At 43.7% G+C, this 20,969-nt stretch overlaps 1 protein-coding gene across 1 annotated transcript in view; it reads right to left on the reverse strand.

Annotated features, from left to right (window-relative positions):
• Positions 1-19,462: 19,462 nt before the first annotated feature.
• The window catches only part of PPA2 (inorganic pyrophosphatase 2), a 47,123-nt gene continuing 45,616 nt past the window's right edge, over positions 19,463-20,969 (reverse strand). Inside the window, 2 exon segments of the mRNA XM_073340829.1 lie at positions 19,463-19,656; positions 20,788-20,827. Coding sequence (XP_073196930.1) covers positions 19,628-19,656; positions 20,788-20,827 — 69 coding nt within the window. The 3' untranslated portion in view covers positions 19,463-19,627.

Here is a 20,969-nt window from a genome sequence, read left to right on the forward strand (position 1 = left end):
TTACATTTTCTTCAAAGTTTTTTTTTTTTAAATGCTAAACTTCTGTTTACCTGCCTACCTTTGAAATGTGCTTTTCAACTCATGTCCAAACATGATCTATTTCATACGTGGCGGGGGATAGGGGAGTCTTTTGTAACTTATTGAGGGGAACTGGATCTCTTCATTAAAGTCATGCAGAAATCATCAATGAAACTGGTAAGAAATTTACACTTTTATAAACCTGGAAGTACTCCCTTCATTTGTTCTGACGCTTCCACCTCATCATGGGAGTGGGGGAGGCAGAGTGGAGCAAGTGCTTGCACATCTCTGGCTCTCTTCTGCAGAGAAGAGGGGAAAGGATACTCACTAGGAAAGAACCCCAGTTTATGGCAGGTGATAAATTACATGAGTCAACAAAACACTGTACCCCTTTAATCTGGTCCTCCTTCAGTGGCAGCTGGTGCTCAAAATAATTGGTGCATCTGTAAGTAGCAATCTTCTTCGCCACCATTGCTCCAGCCCTGTTTTCAAAGTGGATCATGTTTTCAAAGTGAGAAACTGACTCTGTGGTCACAGTTTGTGTTTGATGGGATTTTCTTGGGAGTTAAGAGAGATTGGTGGGGCACTGAGAAGTAAAAGAAAGGGTTCTCTCCCATTCCCTCCCTCCTTCAGAATGGAAAACTAGGACACTACAGTAATGGGCAGAGTGAGAGAGAATAGTATTTATCCTGCTGTCTTTTTTTCTCTCATTGCCCCAGTCACCTTCCCATGCCACAAATTCACCCCACCTGATTCACCGATTAACTTAATTCCCCTCACACTAAATCCTGCCAAGCAACATCCCCTGGCTCTGGACCTCTCTCACATAGACAACCCTCCAGACTCAAAAAACACATGCCCAGATGCAGAAGTGTCCCTTTTGCATATGGAAACATTTTGAAATTTCTCCAGGAGCTCTAGGGCTGATCAAACAATTTGTGAAAAAAATTGAAATTCAGATTTTGATCATCAGCTCTGCTCTGTACCCTGTTCCCTCTGTGCTGCAAGGCAGAAGTTCTTAAAAGGCAGTCAGGTATACTGCAACTTCCAAGGTCTGAAATCTTTCAGTGGCAGAAGGTGATACTGCAGTCTGCAGTACCTTGGCAGCATAACACAGTTGTGTCGATATTGGTGGGGCTTAGCCCCATTAGCCTCTAATTCTGCTCTTTCTGAGATAACTGGGGACATGTAAACAAGTTTGGATGAAACAAACCACCGGAACATTTGCCCAACATGTGAACCACAAACCGTTAAAATCTTTCAGCTTCTTCTTTTTTGCCAGTTTGGCTCTATAGTTCTTGGTTTCAGATGGAAGAGGAAACACTGTAAGAAAGGCTCTTCTCATGCAATTTTCAACCTCGCTCCATCCCAAAGAGATTAAGGCCATGTCTACACTACAGAGTTCAGTCAACTTAAGTGACATCGACAGTCATAAGCCGCTTTAATTGCATTGGTTGTGCACGTCAACACAGCACATCCTTGGTTGCTGCTCTTGTATCGACAGAGCGTGTTGCATCGTGGGAAGCTATCCCACTGTGCAACTCACAACCCTCTGCCACTGGGAACCTTGGGAACAGATTGTGGTGAATCATGGAAGCATGCTTACTGTCCCATCATCCCGTGGGCTTCCAACTTCATTTTGCACCATTTTTAACAGCCTCTGTAAACTGTGTGCCTACATCTCTGCCTGAAAGCATGGCTCCTGAACTGCTGCCCAGTCTGGTGATGCATGTTAGGAACACAATGCGCCTGGTCCTGCAGTATTTAATGAGCTACGAAACAGAAAGTGAATCCATGGTGCCTGCCCTGCTGTGTGCCATGGAAAGAAATAATTCAAGAATGCTGCTGGCATGCACAGAGTAGCTGCACATGGTAGACCAACAGTACTGGGCTCAGGAAACAAGCACCGAGCTGTGGGATTGCATTGTGATGCATGTATGGGATAACTAGCATTGGCTGCAGAACTTTCAGATGTGCAAATCCACCTTCCTGGTGACACAGAGATACCAGAATGAGAACTTTCCTCACATTTGAAAAGCAAGTAGCGATCACTGTGTGGCAGCTGGAAACTCCAGAGTGATACCAGTCAGTCGCAAATCAATTTGGAGTTGGAAAATCCACCGGGGGTGCAAGTGTGTAGGGTCATTAATCATCTCCTTCTGCGCAGGACTGTCTCTCTTGGTATTGTGCAGGAAGTACTTGATGGCTTCAAGGCAATGTGATTCCCTAACTGTAGCGGGTGATAGATGGAACATATATCCCAATTTTAGCCCCGGACCATCTTGCAGTAGAGTATATCAACTGCAAGGACTACTTCTCCATGGTCTTGCAGGTGATGGTGGATCACCAGGGGTGATGGTGGACAACAGTGTGGGGTGGTCAGAGAAGGTGTATTATGCACGCATCTTTAGGAATGGTATAGAAACCTGCAAACAGGGACTTTCTTTTCAGACTAAAAGATTCCAATGGGGGAATGTGGACATGCCTATAGTGAGCTTACCCCTTGCTCCTGTGGCTCATAAAGACTTATACCAGGAACCTAGACAGCAGCAAGGAGTGCTTCAAACACAGGCTCAGCAGGTGCCAGATGACCACTGAATGTGCCTTTGGCAGATTAAAAGGTCACTGGTGCTGCCTTTTTGGCAGGTTAAATCTCAGTGAGGAAAATATTCTAATGGTCATTGCAGTCTGCTGTACTTTGCATAATATCTGTAAAGCGAAGAGGAAAATGTTTTCCCGGGGGTTGAATGCTGAGGTTGATCAGCTGGCTGCTGATTTTGAGCAGCCAGATACTAGGGCAATTAGCAGTGCAAAGCGGAATGCTACTCGAATTAGGGAGGCTTTGAAGAAGCATTTTGACAATGATTCCTGGGAATGTGTCTATATGTGAGGCATTTGTCCAGGCAATCTTTACTTGCTGCCCTGAATGACCCCTGTAGTGCTTGATTCCTGAGCGTTAATTGTACTGAGAAAATATTCCTGCCAATAGCCATTGCGTTTGAATGTTAGCACTAACTAACGTATGTATGACACAAAGAGTCAATTTGTATCAAAGAATAAAGTTTAACAACAGGAAAAAATACACATTTTTCGTCAAACAGGGGACATGGAAATGAGGAACAGTCTCTTGGTTACTGCTCTCACAGCTGAGTCTCTCTAGCTTTCACTGTGAAACCAGTCCCTAGGGTTGGAGCGCAAGGGGTAATGCGAGGGACCAGGAACACGCACAGAATGTGGTGGGGGAGTTTGGGGAGGGCATGGAACGGTGTTCTGTATTGGCTGCAAGGGGACTTGTACACGGATGTGCTCTGACTACAGTGTAATGAGAGACTTGAGCATCTCTCTCTGGTCCTTTAGTGGCTTAATCATCCTCTCCTGCCCCCTCTCCTTTCCAGCCTGCATTTTTCATTAACTGTCTCCCTCAACGCTCTTGTTTTGCTGTCTTCTGTATCTGTTGACTGCAGCTCTTCACAAAATATATCCTCCTTAATCCTCCCGGTTCACCGCCTTATCTGACAGAGGCGCTCTGCCAGTGTAGCAGAGTGGGTCCTCAAGGGCATATCTGCGGAAGCCAAAGAAACAACGAACAGAGAAAGTATTGTAAATGTGCTCGCAGCCGTGAATCACAAAAGTTACACACATCTCTTTCTCGCTGTCCCTTCGCTAGCACACAGCTTGGCGCGAGTCTGAAATATGGTGAGTTTGGCAGGGTGGGTGGGAAGGCGGAATGGACAAGAAAGTACAAGGGGTCTGGGTGGTCAGTGAAGGGGGTTCCTACAAGCAATGAATATTGGCGCCCTTTTCCACAGGCAGGCGTAATCAAACCAAATATCTTACTCCTGGGGGTTACCAAGGATTCCAGAGTGCATCTCCCGCAGGTGTGCAGCTTCAGACCAGCTCTGTATACTGCTTGACTGTGTGCCGCTCAGGTCCCTGTGGAAATAATTGCCGGTTGGCGTGGCAAAAGTTTCCTACAGCGGGGAAAGAAACAAGGCAGCTCTGCCAAGGAACCTTTGGCAGAGAATTGCAGAATACTGATAAGAAAGTTTCCTAGAGATCTCTATGGAGGATTCCCGACACATCCTGGTGTACATTAAACTTTTCCGCAGAACCCCCACTGTGTAGCTGCATAGGCTCTGTTGTTAATTTATGTCCCATATCCCTTCTCCACCATATAACAAAGTAAGTGAGCGCTCAATCTCCTCTCTCAGTGACATATCAAAGCAAAATGTGTGCTTACCCTTGCTCGTGTCCCCTGCTTCATGCACACCAGAGCCAGAGTGCTGGGACTGGCTAGACCCCTCCAGACTCAAAAATAGATCCTGACTCACCACACCACTAGATGACTCTGTCGTGTGTTCCACATCCTACTCCAACACCACTTCCTGGTCTTCCACGTTCTTCTTGGGGTTGACTCCACTGGCTATTGCCTCCAGTCCCCCAGAAGTATCCACGGAGCTCTTGGCAGTCGCAGTGGAGCCACCACTGAGGATGGCATGCAGCTCCTTGTAGAAGTGGCATGTCTTCAGCACCACACCAGAGCAACAGTTGACTTCCCTTGCCTTCTGGTACACCTGCCTCAGCTCATTGATCTTAGCACAGCTGCTGCATGTCCCATTCATGCCCCTTCTCCTATTTGCCACTAGCAATCAGCATGTAAGTATCAAAGTTCCTAAACCTGAAGCAAAGCTGCAACTATACAACCTCCTCTCCCACAGACCCAGCAGATCCAATAGCTCTGGTTTACTCCACATGGGAGCTCATCTGTTGTGGAAAGCGAGCAGGGTCAGCTGGGAAGATGAACTGTCCATGCCAAGCAAACAGGAAGAGGAATTTCAAAAATTCCCAGGGCTTTAAAAGGGGCACATACCTGTGTACCTTCAGGGCAGCAGAGTTCAAACTTACGACCAGAGTGGTCATGATGGGCATTGTGGGACACTGCCTGGAAGCCAATTAGGGTTGACACTGACACTGCATTGCTCTGACGAGGTCACAAAAAGTTCTCTGCCTCTCCTGGAGGTGGTTTTATGGCAGAGTAGCAGGAGAGTTACATCGGCGGGAGGAGCATTTCAGTGTGTACACCTCCACTCTTTTGTCAAAGAAAGCTGTCTTTTGTCAACAAAACTGTGTAGTGTAGACAAGGCCTTAGATCAGCATCCAAAATACTGTATGCTCTTACAGACTCTGAGGTTACCCTCCCACCACTAGTCCTAACCCAACTGGAGATGTAGAAATAGCATTGACGAGTGCTTTGAGCAAAGAACAAAAGTCGGGGCTCCTTCTATTCCCAACTCTGCCCTTGACTTGTTTTGTGACCCAAGGTAAGGCATTTAACCTCTCCATGCTTCTGTTTGCCCCTGTGTATAATCTACCTCCATGAAGTATTGTGAAGTTCAATGTTGGAAAAATATAGTAAATGTCAAATGAAGGAAATACACATTATTTTCTAGTCAACGGTAGGAGGGAAGAGTTAGGGGTAAAACCTGGACTTAGCTTTTCTTTTTTCTTGTACACTCAAGGGCCAATTAGAGTTTTTCTTTTTATTCTCACTCTGTTGAACAGCACTATCAGTTCCACTAATATTTAAAACAATCTTGGAATGAGGATATCTTTACCTGAACCTGCTTTGAAAATTAACATAGCAAGAGGTTATTCAATCGTCCCAATTACTTCTGCCGCTAACAGTGTAATCCACTTAATAAAGTTGCAAACAGCCCTCTTGGACTTTGACGTGGCTTAGAGTTCTTTAATGTAAGCATGCAGAGGCAGCTGCCATAGAACATGTTAACTCTTAAGCATGTGGTCAAAACACCACACTTTCCATGAAAGAACGTCATCAGCTTGGATAAAGCCAAAAATATGCATTGACTGGTCCACCAGAATTTCTGGTTAATGGAAAAATCAGCAACTGAAATTAGTTATCAACACTGTAGGAGTAGTGTGTTCAGAATGACTTTCATCCCATTGTACCAATACGGATCTAGTGCTTTTCTGTAACTCCAAAGGTATCAACTTCATGCATTTATCTACATGACAGATTGGTAGTAAACAAAGATAAAACTGGCATCCTGTTCTCCTTTCTTCTCTCCCCCCACGCTCTGTCCCCCCACTATGCGCTCATTTTCAGAGCCATCTCATCTCATGAGCAAATTAATGTACAGTGCCTTGCATGCTGAACAATTTTAACCGCATCCCCTTGGGACCAGCCCTAGGCTGATAGCTCCCTGACAGTAGTGTGTGTTTTACATTAACAGAGCATGTCAGTAAATTCTGATTACCAAGCTTAAGAGGTTAACAAAAATGATGGAAGTGACAGCAGCTTAATTCCCCAAGGACAATAAGTCACATCACAATTTGGCTACACAACAGAAAAGAACTTATGTTCTCTTTCAGGAAGCTCTAAGATGCACCTGGCATAAGGACAAAATTACCAGCTTTTAGCCCAGTGGAAAGAAAAATATCTCCCCAAGCTGAATAGTGCACTTTATCGCTCTTGGGAATACAGGACTTTACTTTCCAGACAAAAGCAAAATGTGATACTTAGTCCAGACAGACAGTGCTATGAAGATGGAAGAATATAGATCAAACTAATGGAAGAGTTTCTTTTTAAATGAGGTCCTTGCTGTATTATACTTTTATTATTTGGAAGTACATTAGAAATTCTTTTAAAACTATTCCTGGTTAAATTGTGTGCTCTTTGGAACAGGGACTGTATGTTGGGCCAGGTACAGCACCGAGAACTTTGCTGCTACTTACTGAATAATAGCATTCAGAGATGGAAGATGACTTTATATGGCTATCTTGAAACAAAGGAGGGTGAGAAAGAAATATATAGATAGGTAAAGACCCACAATAAGAAAACTAAAGACAATGGTGACATCAAATTCATTAAAGATGAAAGTGGAAATACATCAACCAATGAAAACATTGGAGAAATTACTTGGAAAGACTTACGAATGAAGAGAATCCAAGAGAACTACGCAGTATGATAAAACCAAACCAGGGTCTGATGCACTAGTCTGAAAGAAGCTGCAGAAGCATTGAGCAACATGAAAAATAAGCAAAAAAGAAAAGGAGGACTTGTGGCACCCTAGAGACTAACACATTTATTTGAGCATAAGCTTTCGTGAGCTACAGCTCACTTCATCGGATGCATTCAAAAATACATTTTCCACTGAATGCATCCGATGAAGTGAGCTGTAGCTCACGAAAGCTTATGCTCAAATAAATTTGTTAGTCTCTAAGGTGCCACAAGTCCTCCTTTTCTTTTTGCGGATACAGACTAACACGGCTGCTACTCTGAAACATGAAAAATAAGAAAGCTCTCGGTTTCTATGGCATAACAGCAGAAGTATGGAAGTGCGTGGGCAAGAATGCATGAACATATTGACAACTGCTTAATTGCATCGTGAGGATTGAGATGATGCCTGGAGAAAGAGCATATTACTCCTGGGGGAATTCGGGGGCAGGGGATGGGGAGGAGATGAGACACCTAAAAATTCTCAGCCAAAAAATAAAAAAATTCTGCATACTATATTTTAAAATTTGGCAAGAATCTGCATATTTTGTCAAAATAACACAATATAATCATGCCAGTTTCAATTATTTTGGCATTTATTTCAAAATACCTGTCAGTAAGTATGTCTGTAACAATACAAACAAGAGAGATTCAGGAAATGTTTTTTTGACAAATAGTTTCCTTACTACACATATGAATACAGAACTCGGAGTAATAATTTATTTAAACTACAATACAGAAGCAGGGGCAGCAATTTATATGGGCCCGTGGTGCCCGTGCTCCAGCAAATTCAGGGCCTGGGGACCCGGCTCCACCAATATTTGGGGCCCGGTCTCTCCCCGGCCCTGCCTGCCACCTGCACTCCTCCCCCAGAACATCCCCCCGCCTCACCTGCCTCCTCCACGTGCCTCCCCCAGAGCGTCCCTGCCTGCGCCCTGGGCAGCGGGCGGCTGCCCTGCCGCTCCGCACTGCGCTCCCTCAGTGGCTGCTGCCAGCTACAAAAGGGAGCAGCGCTGGTGGCAGGCTGCGGAGAGAGGATGCACACATGTGATGGCGGCCCCCCTCACATCGCCCCGGCACCCGCTACCGGGGAGGCGAGGGGGCTTCCTGGACCTGAGAGGGGCCTGGCCCCTAGGAGCACATTCAGTGACGGTGCCAGGTGAGTGTGCTGCCAGGCGGGAGAGGGAGGCTGCTCCCTCAGAGCTCGCTGCTGCCAGTGGGGAGAGGGTTGGGGGGACTGTGGAGTCCTCCTCTCTGGCCCCAGCCCTGGGGCAGCCTGCCTGCATCCCAAATTTCTCATCCCCAGCCCCACCTTGCAGTCCTCACCCCCACATCCCAACCCTCTGCCCTAGCCTGAGGCCCTCCCACACCCCAAACTCCTCATCCCCAGCCTGAGCTCTCACCCCCCGGCATCCCAACCATCTGCCCCAGCCCTGAGCCCCCTCCCACACTCCAAACCCCTCAGCCGCACCCCGTTAATTTTGTTATGTGCACCGCCAAAAAAAAAAATACAAACCTGCCACCCCTGTACAGAAGCATATTTCCTGCACCCCTCAAAAGAAATGCAATGGCTCAGGGGGAGTCCAGGGTAACGGAGCTGAGGGAGAGGGAAGTAATTGCTGTGAAGGAGCCTGGGTGTGAACTTGGAGGGTTGTTAGCTGTGGGTGGGAGAAGTATGGAACGGGGTTTTTTGAGCAGGGAGAGATTGATAAGGAGCCTCCACCATGCAGACCATGGCTGACCCCTAGCCTCTCTCATTCAGTCAGGCACATCTTCCCCGTCCCCGTGTGTCCTTGCACCACCACACAGTTACCCTTTCTCCCCTTCACCTGGAGAAAAATGAGCGGAGTGTGTGCAACAGAAGAATGTCTATTAAGATTTTAGTGTAGTAAAATCTACAATATGGTCATCAGATCTGCAATTTTGTACAGCTTTGAATTCTGGGCACTGAGGAAGAAATGGGAGCAGATCTTGAATATGGTAGAAATGAAATTGTTAAGACAGATGCTTGAAGTTACAAGGATGTACCATGTTCAGAACAAACAAATTATGGGAAGTGTGAAGGTGGAAGGATAGCGGAAGGAATCCAGGCTTAGATGGTTTTGGCATGTGAAAAGATCAGAAGAATATATAGAAACAAGGGTGCTAAACTTAGAAGTGGAGGGTAAGGGAAGGGTTGGAAAACCCAAAATTAGATGGATACAAAAGGATTTGATCAGTTGTGTTGTTTCCGAGCAACTGCTTCAAGACAGACTGGAATGGAGAAGGACTCAAAGAGCTGACCTCATATAGGACTAAGGCTAGAAGAAGGAAGGAGGAGAGGGAGGAAGACCTAGAGGTTAGGACATTGGAAAGAGCTTCAGAAGTAGGTTCAGTCCCCAACCTGTCAGAAACTATGTCTCAAGCTGATTTTCCAGGTCTTTTCAGTGCAAATGGGGATTTCTGTGTATATGAACAATTTGATGAAAATCCCTGTAGCCAATTTGGAATTATGACTTTTTATTCACACAGAGCAGCATAACTTTTAAAAATTCAGAATTCGCATTACAGTTGATCAAAATTTATTGAACAAAAACAATTGTCAACCTTTTTTCTTCCTCCCCTCTAGGTCTTTCTTTTGTTTCTATATGACATCATTCAAATATACATTCAAATTTCAAAAATTTCCCAGGCCTTGCCACGAGCACCCAAGATACTTTCAGGTAGACTTTGAGGGTACCCGTATGATTCTGATGAGCCATACTGTGTGTACAGTTGAAGGAATGTATACGTCACAGAAACACCATTATGATATTTTCAAGAACTGTGTCATTGCCTCCAGGAAATGAGAACTGAAAAGGTTTTTTGAGAGAGAGAGAGAGAGAGAGAGAGAGACCTACAATTTCGTTGCATTACAATTACAATTGTAATTATATAGAAATAGACCAAGGTCTTCTGAGGATATAACTCCCCCCCCCCAAGATCTTGAAGTGTTAGTCCATTCTGCTATTGGCAGAACCCTGAGGTGTAGTTTTCCTTCCATCTGGGTCACATTTATCCAGTCTCTGTAATATATGGAAACTCATCACCTCCATACCTCAGGTATCTTCTGAATTACTTCTGTTTTCCCTGGACCTTTTCTCATGCTGCTGATACATCAGTCTTTCAAAGTTGTCCTCTTTTTCCATTCATACTTTAAACGGATCCTCTCTGAACTGCACTATCCTCACACCCCAGATCAACTGGTCTTGCAAGATTTTTTTTTTTTGCCAGCGCTCCCCCCCACAAAATACAGTATGTCTACACAGCAAAGGGCTTGCAGGGCTTGGGCTGAAGGGCTGTTTCATTGTGGTGTATACTTCTAGGCTTGGGCTAGAGCCCAAGCTCTGGGACACGTGCATCCCGCAATGTCCCAGAGCCCAGGCTTCAGCCCAAGTCCAGAAGTATATACCACAGTGCAACAGCCCTGCAGCCTGAGCCCCAAGAGCCCAAAGCCAGCTGGCACGGGCCAACCGGGGATTTTTCTTTGCTGTGTAGACATACCCACACACTCAGCAATAAAAATTTAGTCTGACAATTCCATAATTCCACTTGCAAAAGCTATTGCTGTCTACATAGATTTGATTTAAGAAATTTATTTAGAAGCTTTGTGATTTTCTGTGGGGTGGCAGAGCAGTCTGTTGATCATGATAAAAGACTACTTGATGTTTAGTGTTTTTCAAGCATCAATTAATGTTCACAACATCGCTGGGAGGTAAAAAGGTATTTTCTCAATTTTACAGATGGAGAAATGGAGGCAGAGAGGTTAAGGCCCAGATCCTCAAAGGTAGTTATGGGCAAACTCCTATAGATTTCAATGAGAAAGTTAGATGCCTAATTACCACCTTTGAAGATCTGGGCCTTTGTGAATTGTCCAGGCCACAGAACAAGTCAGCATCCAAGCCAAGAATTAGAATTCAGAAGTTCTTGGTTCCCAACCGAAACACTATGTGACGTTACCCCCCACAGTCTTTATGGAAATATGCTTATGATATGGATATGGCAAACAGATATATTTTGTGCAAGATGCGTCTTGTAAGGTATCATCCAAAGGTTGTAATTTACTAAAAGTGATTATCCAAATTTGTATGCCTGTATCCAGTGGTGAGCTTGAACCGATTGTTAAATTTTGAAGCAGTTTTAGAACCAGTTGTTAAAAATTGTTACGGCTCCCTAAGCTCCCAGCTGGGGAGGCTCCCCTGGCCCCTCCCCCGCTTTCCCCCCCTCTCGCAGAGCCTCAGCCTGCCACGCCGCCAGCGCTCTGGACCGCTCCTGGGCAGCTCTGCAGCTCCTGCCGCTTTGAGCGGCATGGTAAGGGGGTGGGGCTGCGAGCTCCTGCGGGCCACGCAGCGCACATACACGCTGCCCTGAGTGGCATGGGAAGGGGGCTGGGCCGGGACTGGGAGGAGGGATTGGATAAGGGGCAGAGGTTCGGGGGGTGGGGGCAGTCAGGGGACGGGGAACGGAGGGTGGGGGGCAACGGGTTGGGTAGGCGTGGGAGTTCCAGGGGGTCTGTCGGGCAGGGCCGGTGCAATCACTAGGTGGACTAGGTGGCCGCCTAGGGTGCCAAGTGGTTGGGGGGTGCCAAAAAGCAGAGCTTGGGTGTGGGGGTGCTGGCTGCCTGCCCCGCCGTTGAGATCCCCGGGGACGGCAGAGAGCCTGGCTTGGCCCGCGGCGCAGGGAAGAAGGCGCAGCTGTGCTCTGCTCTGCGCGTGGAGCAGCTGGGTGTCTACTCCGCCTGCAAGGTAGCTAGCCAGGCCGCGGGGAGCAGTTCCTGTCCCTGGCCTGGGGAATAGTGTATGTGGGAGCAACCCGGGCACCCCTCCCCCAACCACCCCCTCCCCTGTGCATCCCCCACCCCAACAACCCACGCTGTCCTGCCACTTTTGTCTCTGGGCAACCTCCACCCGGCAACCCCCCCACCCAGCCACAGTCACCTTCACCCCTGCATCAACCTCAGGACCCCCACCTGCCATCTCCCTCCTGCCCACTCCTCCCTTGTGCAAACCCCTCCCTGCCACCTTCACCATGCAACAACCCCGGGCACATACACACCCCTGCCTGCCAGCCCCTTGCAACAACCCCCTCCTGCCCACTTCTCCTTTGTGCCACTCCCTCCCTGCCACTGCACCCCCTGCAACAAGCCCCCTCCGCCTTTTGGCACATCCCTTAAATCAGAACTTTTTATAGGGAACCGGTTGTTAAGATTTTGGCAGCTCATCACTACCTGTATCATTTCTGTATCTAAAGTTAGGAATATTTACTATGTAATAATTACAACTGTGTGTATATTTGGGAGACACCCACCAGACAACAGCCCATCAGCCTTGATGGGCCATTAGGAAGAAACAGTAAGACTTTGAAGATACTAATCTCTCTCCTTCCTGAGAGACATCCTGGGATGTAGCTGTGACACAACTAGGTCAGGTGGTCCTATCACTTGGTAGTAAACACCAACTTGGACTTCAAGTAATTTTCCACTAAAAGAGCGGGGAGGTCAAGACTTGGAAACAAAAGATTCCCACCTTATGTAAATTCTATTTAAGACTGGGGAGTAAGGCAAACAGGACTCCTCTCCATTGCCTTCCTGCCCAAGAAGAAAGACTGCTGAAAGTACCTGAAGAAACAAAGGAACTGAGTGGTGGGAAAGGCAAGGGATGAGGCCAGACTAAGACAGGAGTCTAGTCTATAAGGAGAAATAACTGGAACTCTAAGCTACAGAAACTCTGCAACTTGCCTAAAACAACATTTAGGGTGAGAAATTATTTCTTGAAACCAGTTTCTTTAAGATCTTATGCTCAGTATGCGTGTTTTATTTTATTTGCTTGGTAATCTGCTTTGTTCTGTTTGCTATCCCTTATAATCACTTAAAATCTGCCTTTTATAGTTAATAAACTTGTTTTGTTTATTATTAAACCCAGTTTCTGCAATTTCTAACTGGGGGCGCAAGAAGTTGTACACATCTTCCTCCACATTGAGGGAGGAGGAGAATTTGTATGCTTAATTTGTATAGATTTCTCTACAGCGCAAGACATTATTTTGGGTGTACTTTCCAGAGTGGAGCTGCACTTGAGTGCTGGGCAATTTCCTAGCTGAGTCTTCTCTTAGAGGGCTGTTTGCAGACTGTGTGATTCTACTGCTTGTGCGTGTACGCACACCCTGCCAGAGGCCAGAGATCCTAATTCAGTAAAACAGGGAGAGGGAGCCCAGGCTAGTGGAGCAGGCAGACTCAGTGAAATCCCGGTACATCAGGTGGCATCCCAGGGCGGGTGGTGGGAGATCCACCTAGGCACACAGTAGACGTTAGTGAGGACGCTAGAGCCAGGCATTAACAATGGGTACTAAGTAAGCTTTCCTGCAGAGTTCTGCCCTAACCGGTAGGAAGGAACTACAATGGAGGAACCACAATGAGATTTTCCACTTGCATCCTAAAACGGCTCTGTATTGAGGTCTATTGTGATTTAAGGACAAAATTTCAGAACTCCCAAGTGACCTCCATTTTCTCTTTGAATCTGACTATCCATAAACAGGTCAGCAGGTGACTTAAAGGGCCTACTTAATAATTTACACTAGTCTGCTGCAGAAGACAGGATGACCAAGGCCTGGTCTACACTTAAAAGCTTTGCTAGCATATATGTATGTCAGTTGCGGGTGGGAGAAATCACATCCCCTAACTGACCTAGCTATGCCAACAAAAACCCAAGCGTGGATGCAGTTACACTGGCGAAAGAGGCCTTTTGCCCATTTGGATTATTTCATTCTAGTGTATTGGATCTAGTATAAAATATACCAGCAAAAGGACACTTGCTGGTATAATCTGCAGCTCCACTAGGAGGGTTTGCCAGTGTAGCTAAGTAGACAAGGCCCAATTCCGTCTGCATTCTCCTGCCAATGAGGACAGCTGTACAGCCTGTAGGAGAAGTCAGGCAAATTACAAAGGACACTGATCTCCATTTTATGGATGGGCAACTGAGGCACAAAGAAATTAAGTGACTAGTCCAAAGCCTCAAAGGAAGTCTGTGGCAGAGCCAGGAATTGAACCCACATCTCCTAAGTCCCAGGCCAGTGCCTTAGCCACAAGATCCTTCCACTGCTCAGCACATTAAAAGACACCCTACAACCAAGTGCTTGGAAACATCTTCTACTGTTGCCACAGCAGCAGCTATCAGATTCAGATGCACACGGCAAACATTTATTCAGACCAATTTCATAACACTCCTATATCTCTATCCTTTTTTAAGAACCAATGAAAGAGTACACCTTTGATAATACCTGGCTTTTCCGCTAAGTGCAGCCATTTCCCTGACTTTCTGCACTGAAAGACAAGCTCTAGGGATCAACTAACAATGATCGTAACACAAAACAAACAAGTAAACAAATTGGGAATTTCACTTCAGAACAGATTTTTGTCTACAGGTAGACAGACTTCTCAATTCTCAAGAAAGCACACTAATAGCACAAATATATCAACACTCTGGGACAAGGAATGCAACTGGACAGATGAATTTGTATATGTACTATTGTCTGGGACTGCAAGTACTATTGCAGTTAAGAGTTCCTTTCAAAGAAAATAGACATGAAAATTAGTACTGAATTTGGTGATGTATGTCAAAAATCTAAAGATCCAATTAGGATGCCGAAAGGGGAAAAGTTGATGGGTCTTAGCATTATGGTGCATAATCTACCAGCCACTGAGATATTTCATGTATGAATAGAGGTCTCATTATTTTCTCCTTTCACATTTTTTAGATTAAGTTTTTAGCCCTTACGGTTGCAAAAAAACTTCCAACAACAGATTTTTGTTGTTGAATGACTATGTTCAGTTATGTGACGTCTGTCAGATGAAATATGGGAAACGAGGTGTGGTACTTCACCTAAACTCTGCGCACATTCCCAGCATATCTGACTGTTTCTGCTACAATGATCAGCAGTGAAATAGTTAATTCTGACATTTAAATAACCACAAAGCCTCAGAAGTGACACTCCACTGGGATGAACCGGGGAGTTTTTACTACTCAGTCATTTCTGGTCTATCTACAGACTCTGTCTGCAGTTTCAATAAGGTAACACTGCCCCAGTCCAGTTTCTGCAGTTTAGAAAGGCAAGCCATATGAAAACAAAGACTGTATGCAAATAAACCAATAAGCCTAAATGGTATCTATGTGAAGTAATGATGCCAGTATATGAATTACTGCACAGAAAAAAAGCACACGTCCAGAAATAAATTTAGGAATGTCTCAGACTCAACAAATCATTAAAACATTCAAAAAGTCAATTCGACCAATGTATAAAACCAAAGCATGTTATTCCCCTTCCTGTCCCATTGACAACCAAGAGTGAAATCCTGCCCCATTGAAGTCAATGGCATAGGATTTCATCCCAAATCTCCACACCCGCATCTTCCGAAGCAATCATGTCCTCTTGAAATCTCCAGCAAGAAGATATCATGTATATTGCTGTAATATTTGGGGAAATTCCAAAAAAACCCAACTTCATTGTATCCCTATTTTATGATTTGTCTCCAATTTTACATTTGCTTCCATTTTCCCATCTGTTTTCCAACCTGTTTTCCCTCCAATTAACTCTTTCACCCCTTCACCATCTAGGTCTCTCCCCTCTTATCTGATCCTTGGCTGGGCCCAGGTTATACCTTGTAAGAAGTCATCTTAAACTCATTGGTAAAGAGAAGAGGATTTCGTCCTGTAAACCACTGTCTTAGTATAATATTGTTCCCCTTGTGAAACTGAGGAAATGTTGCAAAATTAAACATATTAAAAGAAAAATTCCTGTCTGGAGAAAGGCAAGGGAGAAGTGTGGAATAACACTCTGATGAGTTTAGGGATGGCTGCATGAGGTAGCTCCCAAGCAACACAGCAAGTCTTAGCCGTAGGTCATCCCAAATGAATGAAGATTAAAAGCTGTGTTCTGCTCCCCACATGTACCACCGCCAAAAAATCTTAAAAAATCCACTTCAAGACGCGATTACTTTGTTTTTTAAAGGCTATCTCCTGCTAGTAACAGCAGTGAAAATAACATCCTGACAGTGACAATAGAATATCATTTTCACAATCCTATTATTTTCACTCTTTAAAGAAAGTGATGTTTTTATTGGATGCTTATTTCCACTTAAGTAAAACTCAGACCCTGTTTTCATTTGTGGTATTGAGGCTTGGGTTTGGTGTCATCAGAAGCTTAGCAACTATTTACAATAGCAGCTGTTGCCTTATTTATGTAAAGGGAGCATTCACCACTACATTAAGCACCCCCCTCAAAATCTAAATTAAGTTGGTGTTTTCCAAGAAAGTTGTCCTTAGAAGAAATATGCAATAGACCTATTTCCCACAAAAGTTTATTATAGCTTGCCGAATACACATGTATTCTCTTAAAAGACTTCTTTCCAGGAAATATTCTAGTTTTGGGTTTCATGTTTGTTACCAACAGCTTTCATATGTAATGGCTACAGAGCAGTGGCTGGTGCTGTACAGTAGCTAAGCTTCCCAACACATTGGATTGAGTTTTAAATACAACATCCAAGATCCTTAATAGAATATGAGAAGGCTTTAACTAGAATAACTGAGAGAGGGTAAGTCTGTAAAGAGATCTGCAAATCTATTCCTCAGTTTTTATCTCCCATCCCCTTACACCTCTCACAAGCAGATGTTCTCTCCACAACTTTCCTTTTCTAATCTTTTCATTCTATTCACTTCTGAAATAGATTTTTATTAGGAGCATTTAACCTTCTTACTAAAATTTACTGCATGTCTTTTTATCGCATCTGGAAAGAAAAACTTTAGAAAACCTATACAAACAGATGTTGAAAGCAATGTGAAGAGACAATGCCATATCATATATTCCGTATGTATGAAATATTTTAACGTTTTAAATAACATTTGCCACAGCACTGTACATTTCAGATAATTTTAGTTGTGCAGCACTCCTCTCCCCTAGTTAACATTATTTACTTGCAGTCTAAATAGACTTACACAATCTCTTATTTCCTTCCCCAGTAGTTTAGTCCCAAATACTCTAATCTGGCTTTTTATGGCTCATCTAGTGAGGAATTTTATTACTAATAAAAAGTTACTGAAATCCTTGTTGAGGGCTAAAGAACAGAGTTCTGACAAACTCTGTTTATACTGATTATGGCCTAACTGTCAAAGGTAGTTCCCATAGATACTCATTTATAACCAATACTTCACCTATGGTCTTTGTATTTGTTTACACCCTGTCTTTTCCTTTTTGAGACTCAAAAATAATTTTTAAAAATTACAAATGATATATAGAGTGTAATTTGATTTTAGAAAGACCCTTTCACAGTCCACCTGTCCCTAAGTGCTTTATAAGGTGTGTATGCAGTGTAGTTGTAGCCGTGTCAGTCACAATATATTTCAGAGTAACAGCCGTGTTAGTCTGTATTCGCAAAAAGAAAAGGAGGACTTGTGGCACCTTAGAGACTAACCAATTTATTAGAGCATAAGCTTTTGTGAGCTACAGCTCACTTCTTCAGATGCATATCGTGGATATGCACGATATGCATCTGAAGAAGTGAGCTGTAGCTCACGAAAGCTTATGCTCTAATAAATTGGTTAGTCTCTAAGGTGCCACAAGTCCTCCTTTTCTTTTCACAATATATTGGAGACAAGGTAGGTGACGTAGTATCTTTTATTGGACCAGCTTCTATTGGTGAGAGAGACCAGCTTTCGAGCAACACAGAACTCTGCGTGACCTGAAGAAGTGTGTGGCTCGAAAGCTTGTCTCCAACCAACAGAAGCTGGTCCAATAAAAGATATTACCTCATAAGACCATGTTAGATACTGTTACAGCCACGGGTAGGCTACAATAGCTCACCTATAGCAAATGGTTTTACATTAAGAGGAGGAATGTAGGCCCAGGATACTGGAATGAACACGTTATTTTCAAACAGTGGCCACTGAATGTATAGGTCTAACACATTTTGCTACAAGATCCCTGAATAAATGACCATACTGGAGTTCCTGTACAAGAATGTGTCAGATGCAATATGCCTTAACGATGAAAAAGTATGATGTAAGAAGTGCTAATGATAATACTAACTAGCTCTCATATTGCACTTTTCATCAGTTGATCTTAAAAAAAAGAGTTTTACCACAGAGGTCAGTCTGATTATCTCCCATTTTCCAAATGGGGGAAACTGAGGTACGGGGGTGACCCAGCAGGCCAGTGGCAGAGCCAGGAATAGAAGCTAGGTTTACTGAGTCCCAGTCAAGCACTATCTACTAGGCCACACTACTAAAGAGGTTTTAAGCCAGTGAAATGACTCTCTGCAATCATAATTTGCTGAGTAACAAGTAATAATATAAATCTACCTCATCCTTTATATTAGCACCACCGTCTCGCAGGCCGTGTCTACGCTAGCAATTTTCTGAAGTTTTCCCCTCTTGTCATAGCATGAATGCAGCTTCAGCAAGTGGTGACAACAGGAGGAGTGCTAATGTTGCCACTGTTTTAATCACTGTGCCCTCTAACCCTTTTCACAGTAGGTTCCAATGACATGGTGGTTAAAACACTAGTAGTCTGTCTACATAGCACTCCTTCCGTTCCACGAGTGGAGATATGATAGGAAATTTTTTAGAAAAAATGTTAAGTCTGCTATACATGGCCTTGCCTATTGAAGCAGGAAATCTGGCAGGTATTTTTACCCTAACAAAGATATAAGGCTTAATTTCACAAATTTTATCCACAATTCTTGCCCCATTGGATAATGAAGCATCAAAAGCCTCCCAACCATGAACAATTCTAAAAATGAAAAGTTTTCCAAGGGATAAAAATCCCTCCTGGAGGATCAAGTTCAAGAATTATCAAAACAGGATGTACTCCACAGAACACATGTTTGCGCATCCTTGCTGTGCTTCATCATGGAATTTGCACTTCCTAATTCAATTAATTTTCTGAAGTGCTGTTATTTTCATCTATTTTTTTTAAATAAGCAAATATGCTGCACACAAACTAGCTGAAACTTGCAAATAGGTAATTGTGGATGTGAACACATTATGGGCACAAACTGTCGAACTCTGTGTACCGTTGCATATTTGCACAGACATTTAGCCCACAGTGTAGGTGATACTGTCTGTTTGAAAGGGATCATGGCCAGGATATCCCTACACCCTTGTGACCCCTGGTTGCCAGAGCAGCCCCTTGAGGGCCATCAGCAGCTGGCTTATGTTAGAGCAGTTTGAGGGCTGCTCTAATATTCAGCCATATACCAGACCATCCCAAATCAACCTCTACACCTGGAGGATGCAAATGTGTACTGAAGCCACCTTTGTCCCCCACCTGTTTTGGTACAGGTTGGATGTATAGAAGGAACCACAGAGTTTTCAAGATTAGAAACAAACAAAACTCCACACAAAGAAACACGCAGAAAGGAAACCATTTTAAAATGTCAGTTTATTTACATGACAGAGGGTTTATGCTACTTGAAAAGTTGTTCCAACAGGAACCCAGCAATTAGTACATTCGCCTGCTTGTCTTCAAAACTCAGGAAAAAAGGGACGATTTAAGATTTGATGATGTGACTTCAGAACATTCCGATGATCATTTGTTAAGAAAGTGCCACACATCAACTAAAACAAAAATACACGTCAAGAATGGTATTAATTCTACATGGACAACCAGATGCAAACTCTTGGATATGCAATACTCTACACTTTCAGCTTCTTTCCTATTCTCCCCTCCCAAACATATACAGCTCCTTGAACCATATCAGCAATCCATGAAAAGAGTGCCCCCGAAGTAAACATATTTTATTTTGTGATACAACTTGGCTGAAAATTAAATCCTGCAACAGCGTACAGCCCTGATGTATTGCACACATCAACGATGAGGCAGACTGTGGTCAGTTCTGTCAGAGGCTTGAGATGGAATATTTTAGTAAATAAATGCTATTTATTGGCATACCATATAAGGGCAAAAGGAATGCAGCTTGCTTTCCCATGAAATTGATTACACAGATGTTATTTTGTGAAGAATTTGGAACTAGACTCAAGATTTTAAGTTCCTTGTTGTCTTTCCCTTCTGCCCTCCAATTTGTAGTACTGTAAGTTCCTTTCTCGTACAGTGCTTTTGGCATTAAAAAGTCAACAGCTTTTTTTTTTTTTTTTAAGTAAACAAAGCATATTGAACAAACTTAGTTCGGACTCCTGTACCTCAACTAAAACTATCATTTTTGTTAACTTGAAAACCAGTTCCACAAGAATGGGGAAAAGGCAATTTTGCTTTAATTAACACTGAAAAAGTAAATTTGGCCTAGTTTTGGTGGATAGTTTCTTCTGTTTCATTTTTAAAGTTACCACAAGGAAGAAATAAAAGCAAGAAAAGCAACATTTCTTAAAAGGATAAATATGGCCCTCCATAATTTCTGAAACAGAAAAATATTACTATGATTGCTCATCTAATTCTAGACTGACATGGGCTAAGACTACAATACCCTTATAGACACAGAGCAGGTATTAGTACTTTATGCCACTTGACTAGTAGTCCCTTTGACTTCAGTAGAACTACTCACTCTCTAAGGTACTATTCAAGAGAAGTGAGGGCAGTATAATCTGGCCCTATATAAGCATTTTTATCAGTTCTCATGCTTAGTATGTTTAGTTCACAAAAGCTTTTTCAACTGATCTATTTTTAAATCATTTTTTCCCCAAGCAAATGAAACAAAAATACATGTTGTCATTCGGAGTAACAATAAACTGTACCTTCTGCAGAAACAGAGTCTCCTCTCGCAGGTGGTGGTGTCTACAGAAAAAAACCCACAATATTAGTAACACTCCATATGTAGAGTGTCCAAACTCTAGGTTATCCTACTGTGAAAGTCAACAGTTATTTGCACAAAAGAAACATACCACTGGCACCGTAAGACAATACTCCTCCCTCTCAC

This window comes from Lepidochelys kempii, chromosome 4, assembly GCF_965140265.1.
Source record: "Lepidochelys kempii isolate rLepKem1 chromosome 4, rLepKem1.hap2, whole genome shotgun sequence".
Lineage (NCBI taxonomy): Eukaryota > Metazoa > Chordata > Testudines > Cheloniidae > Lepidochelys > Lepidochelys kempii.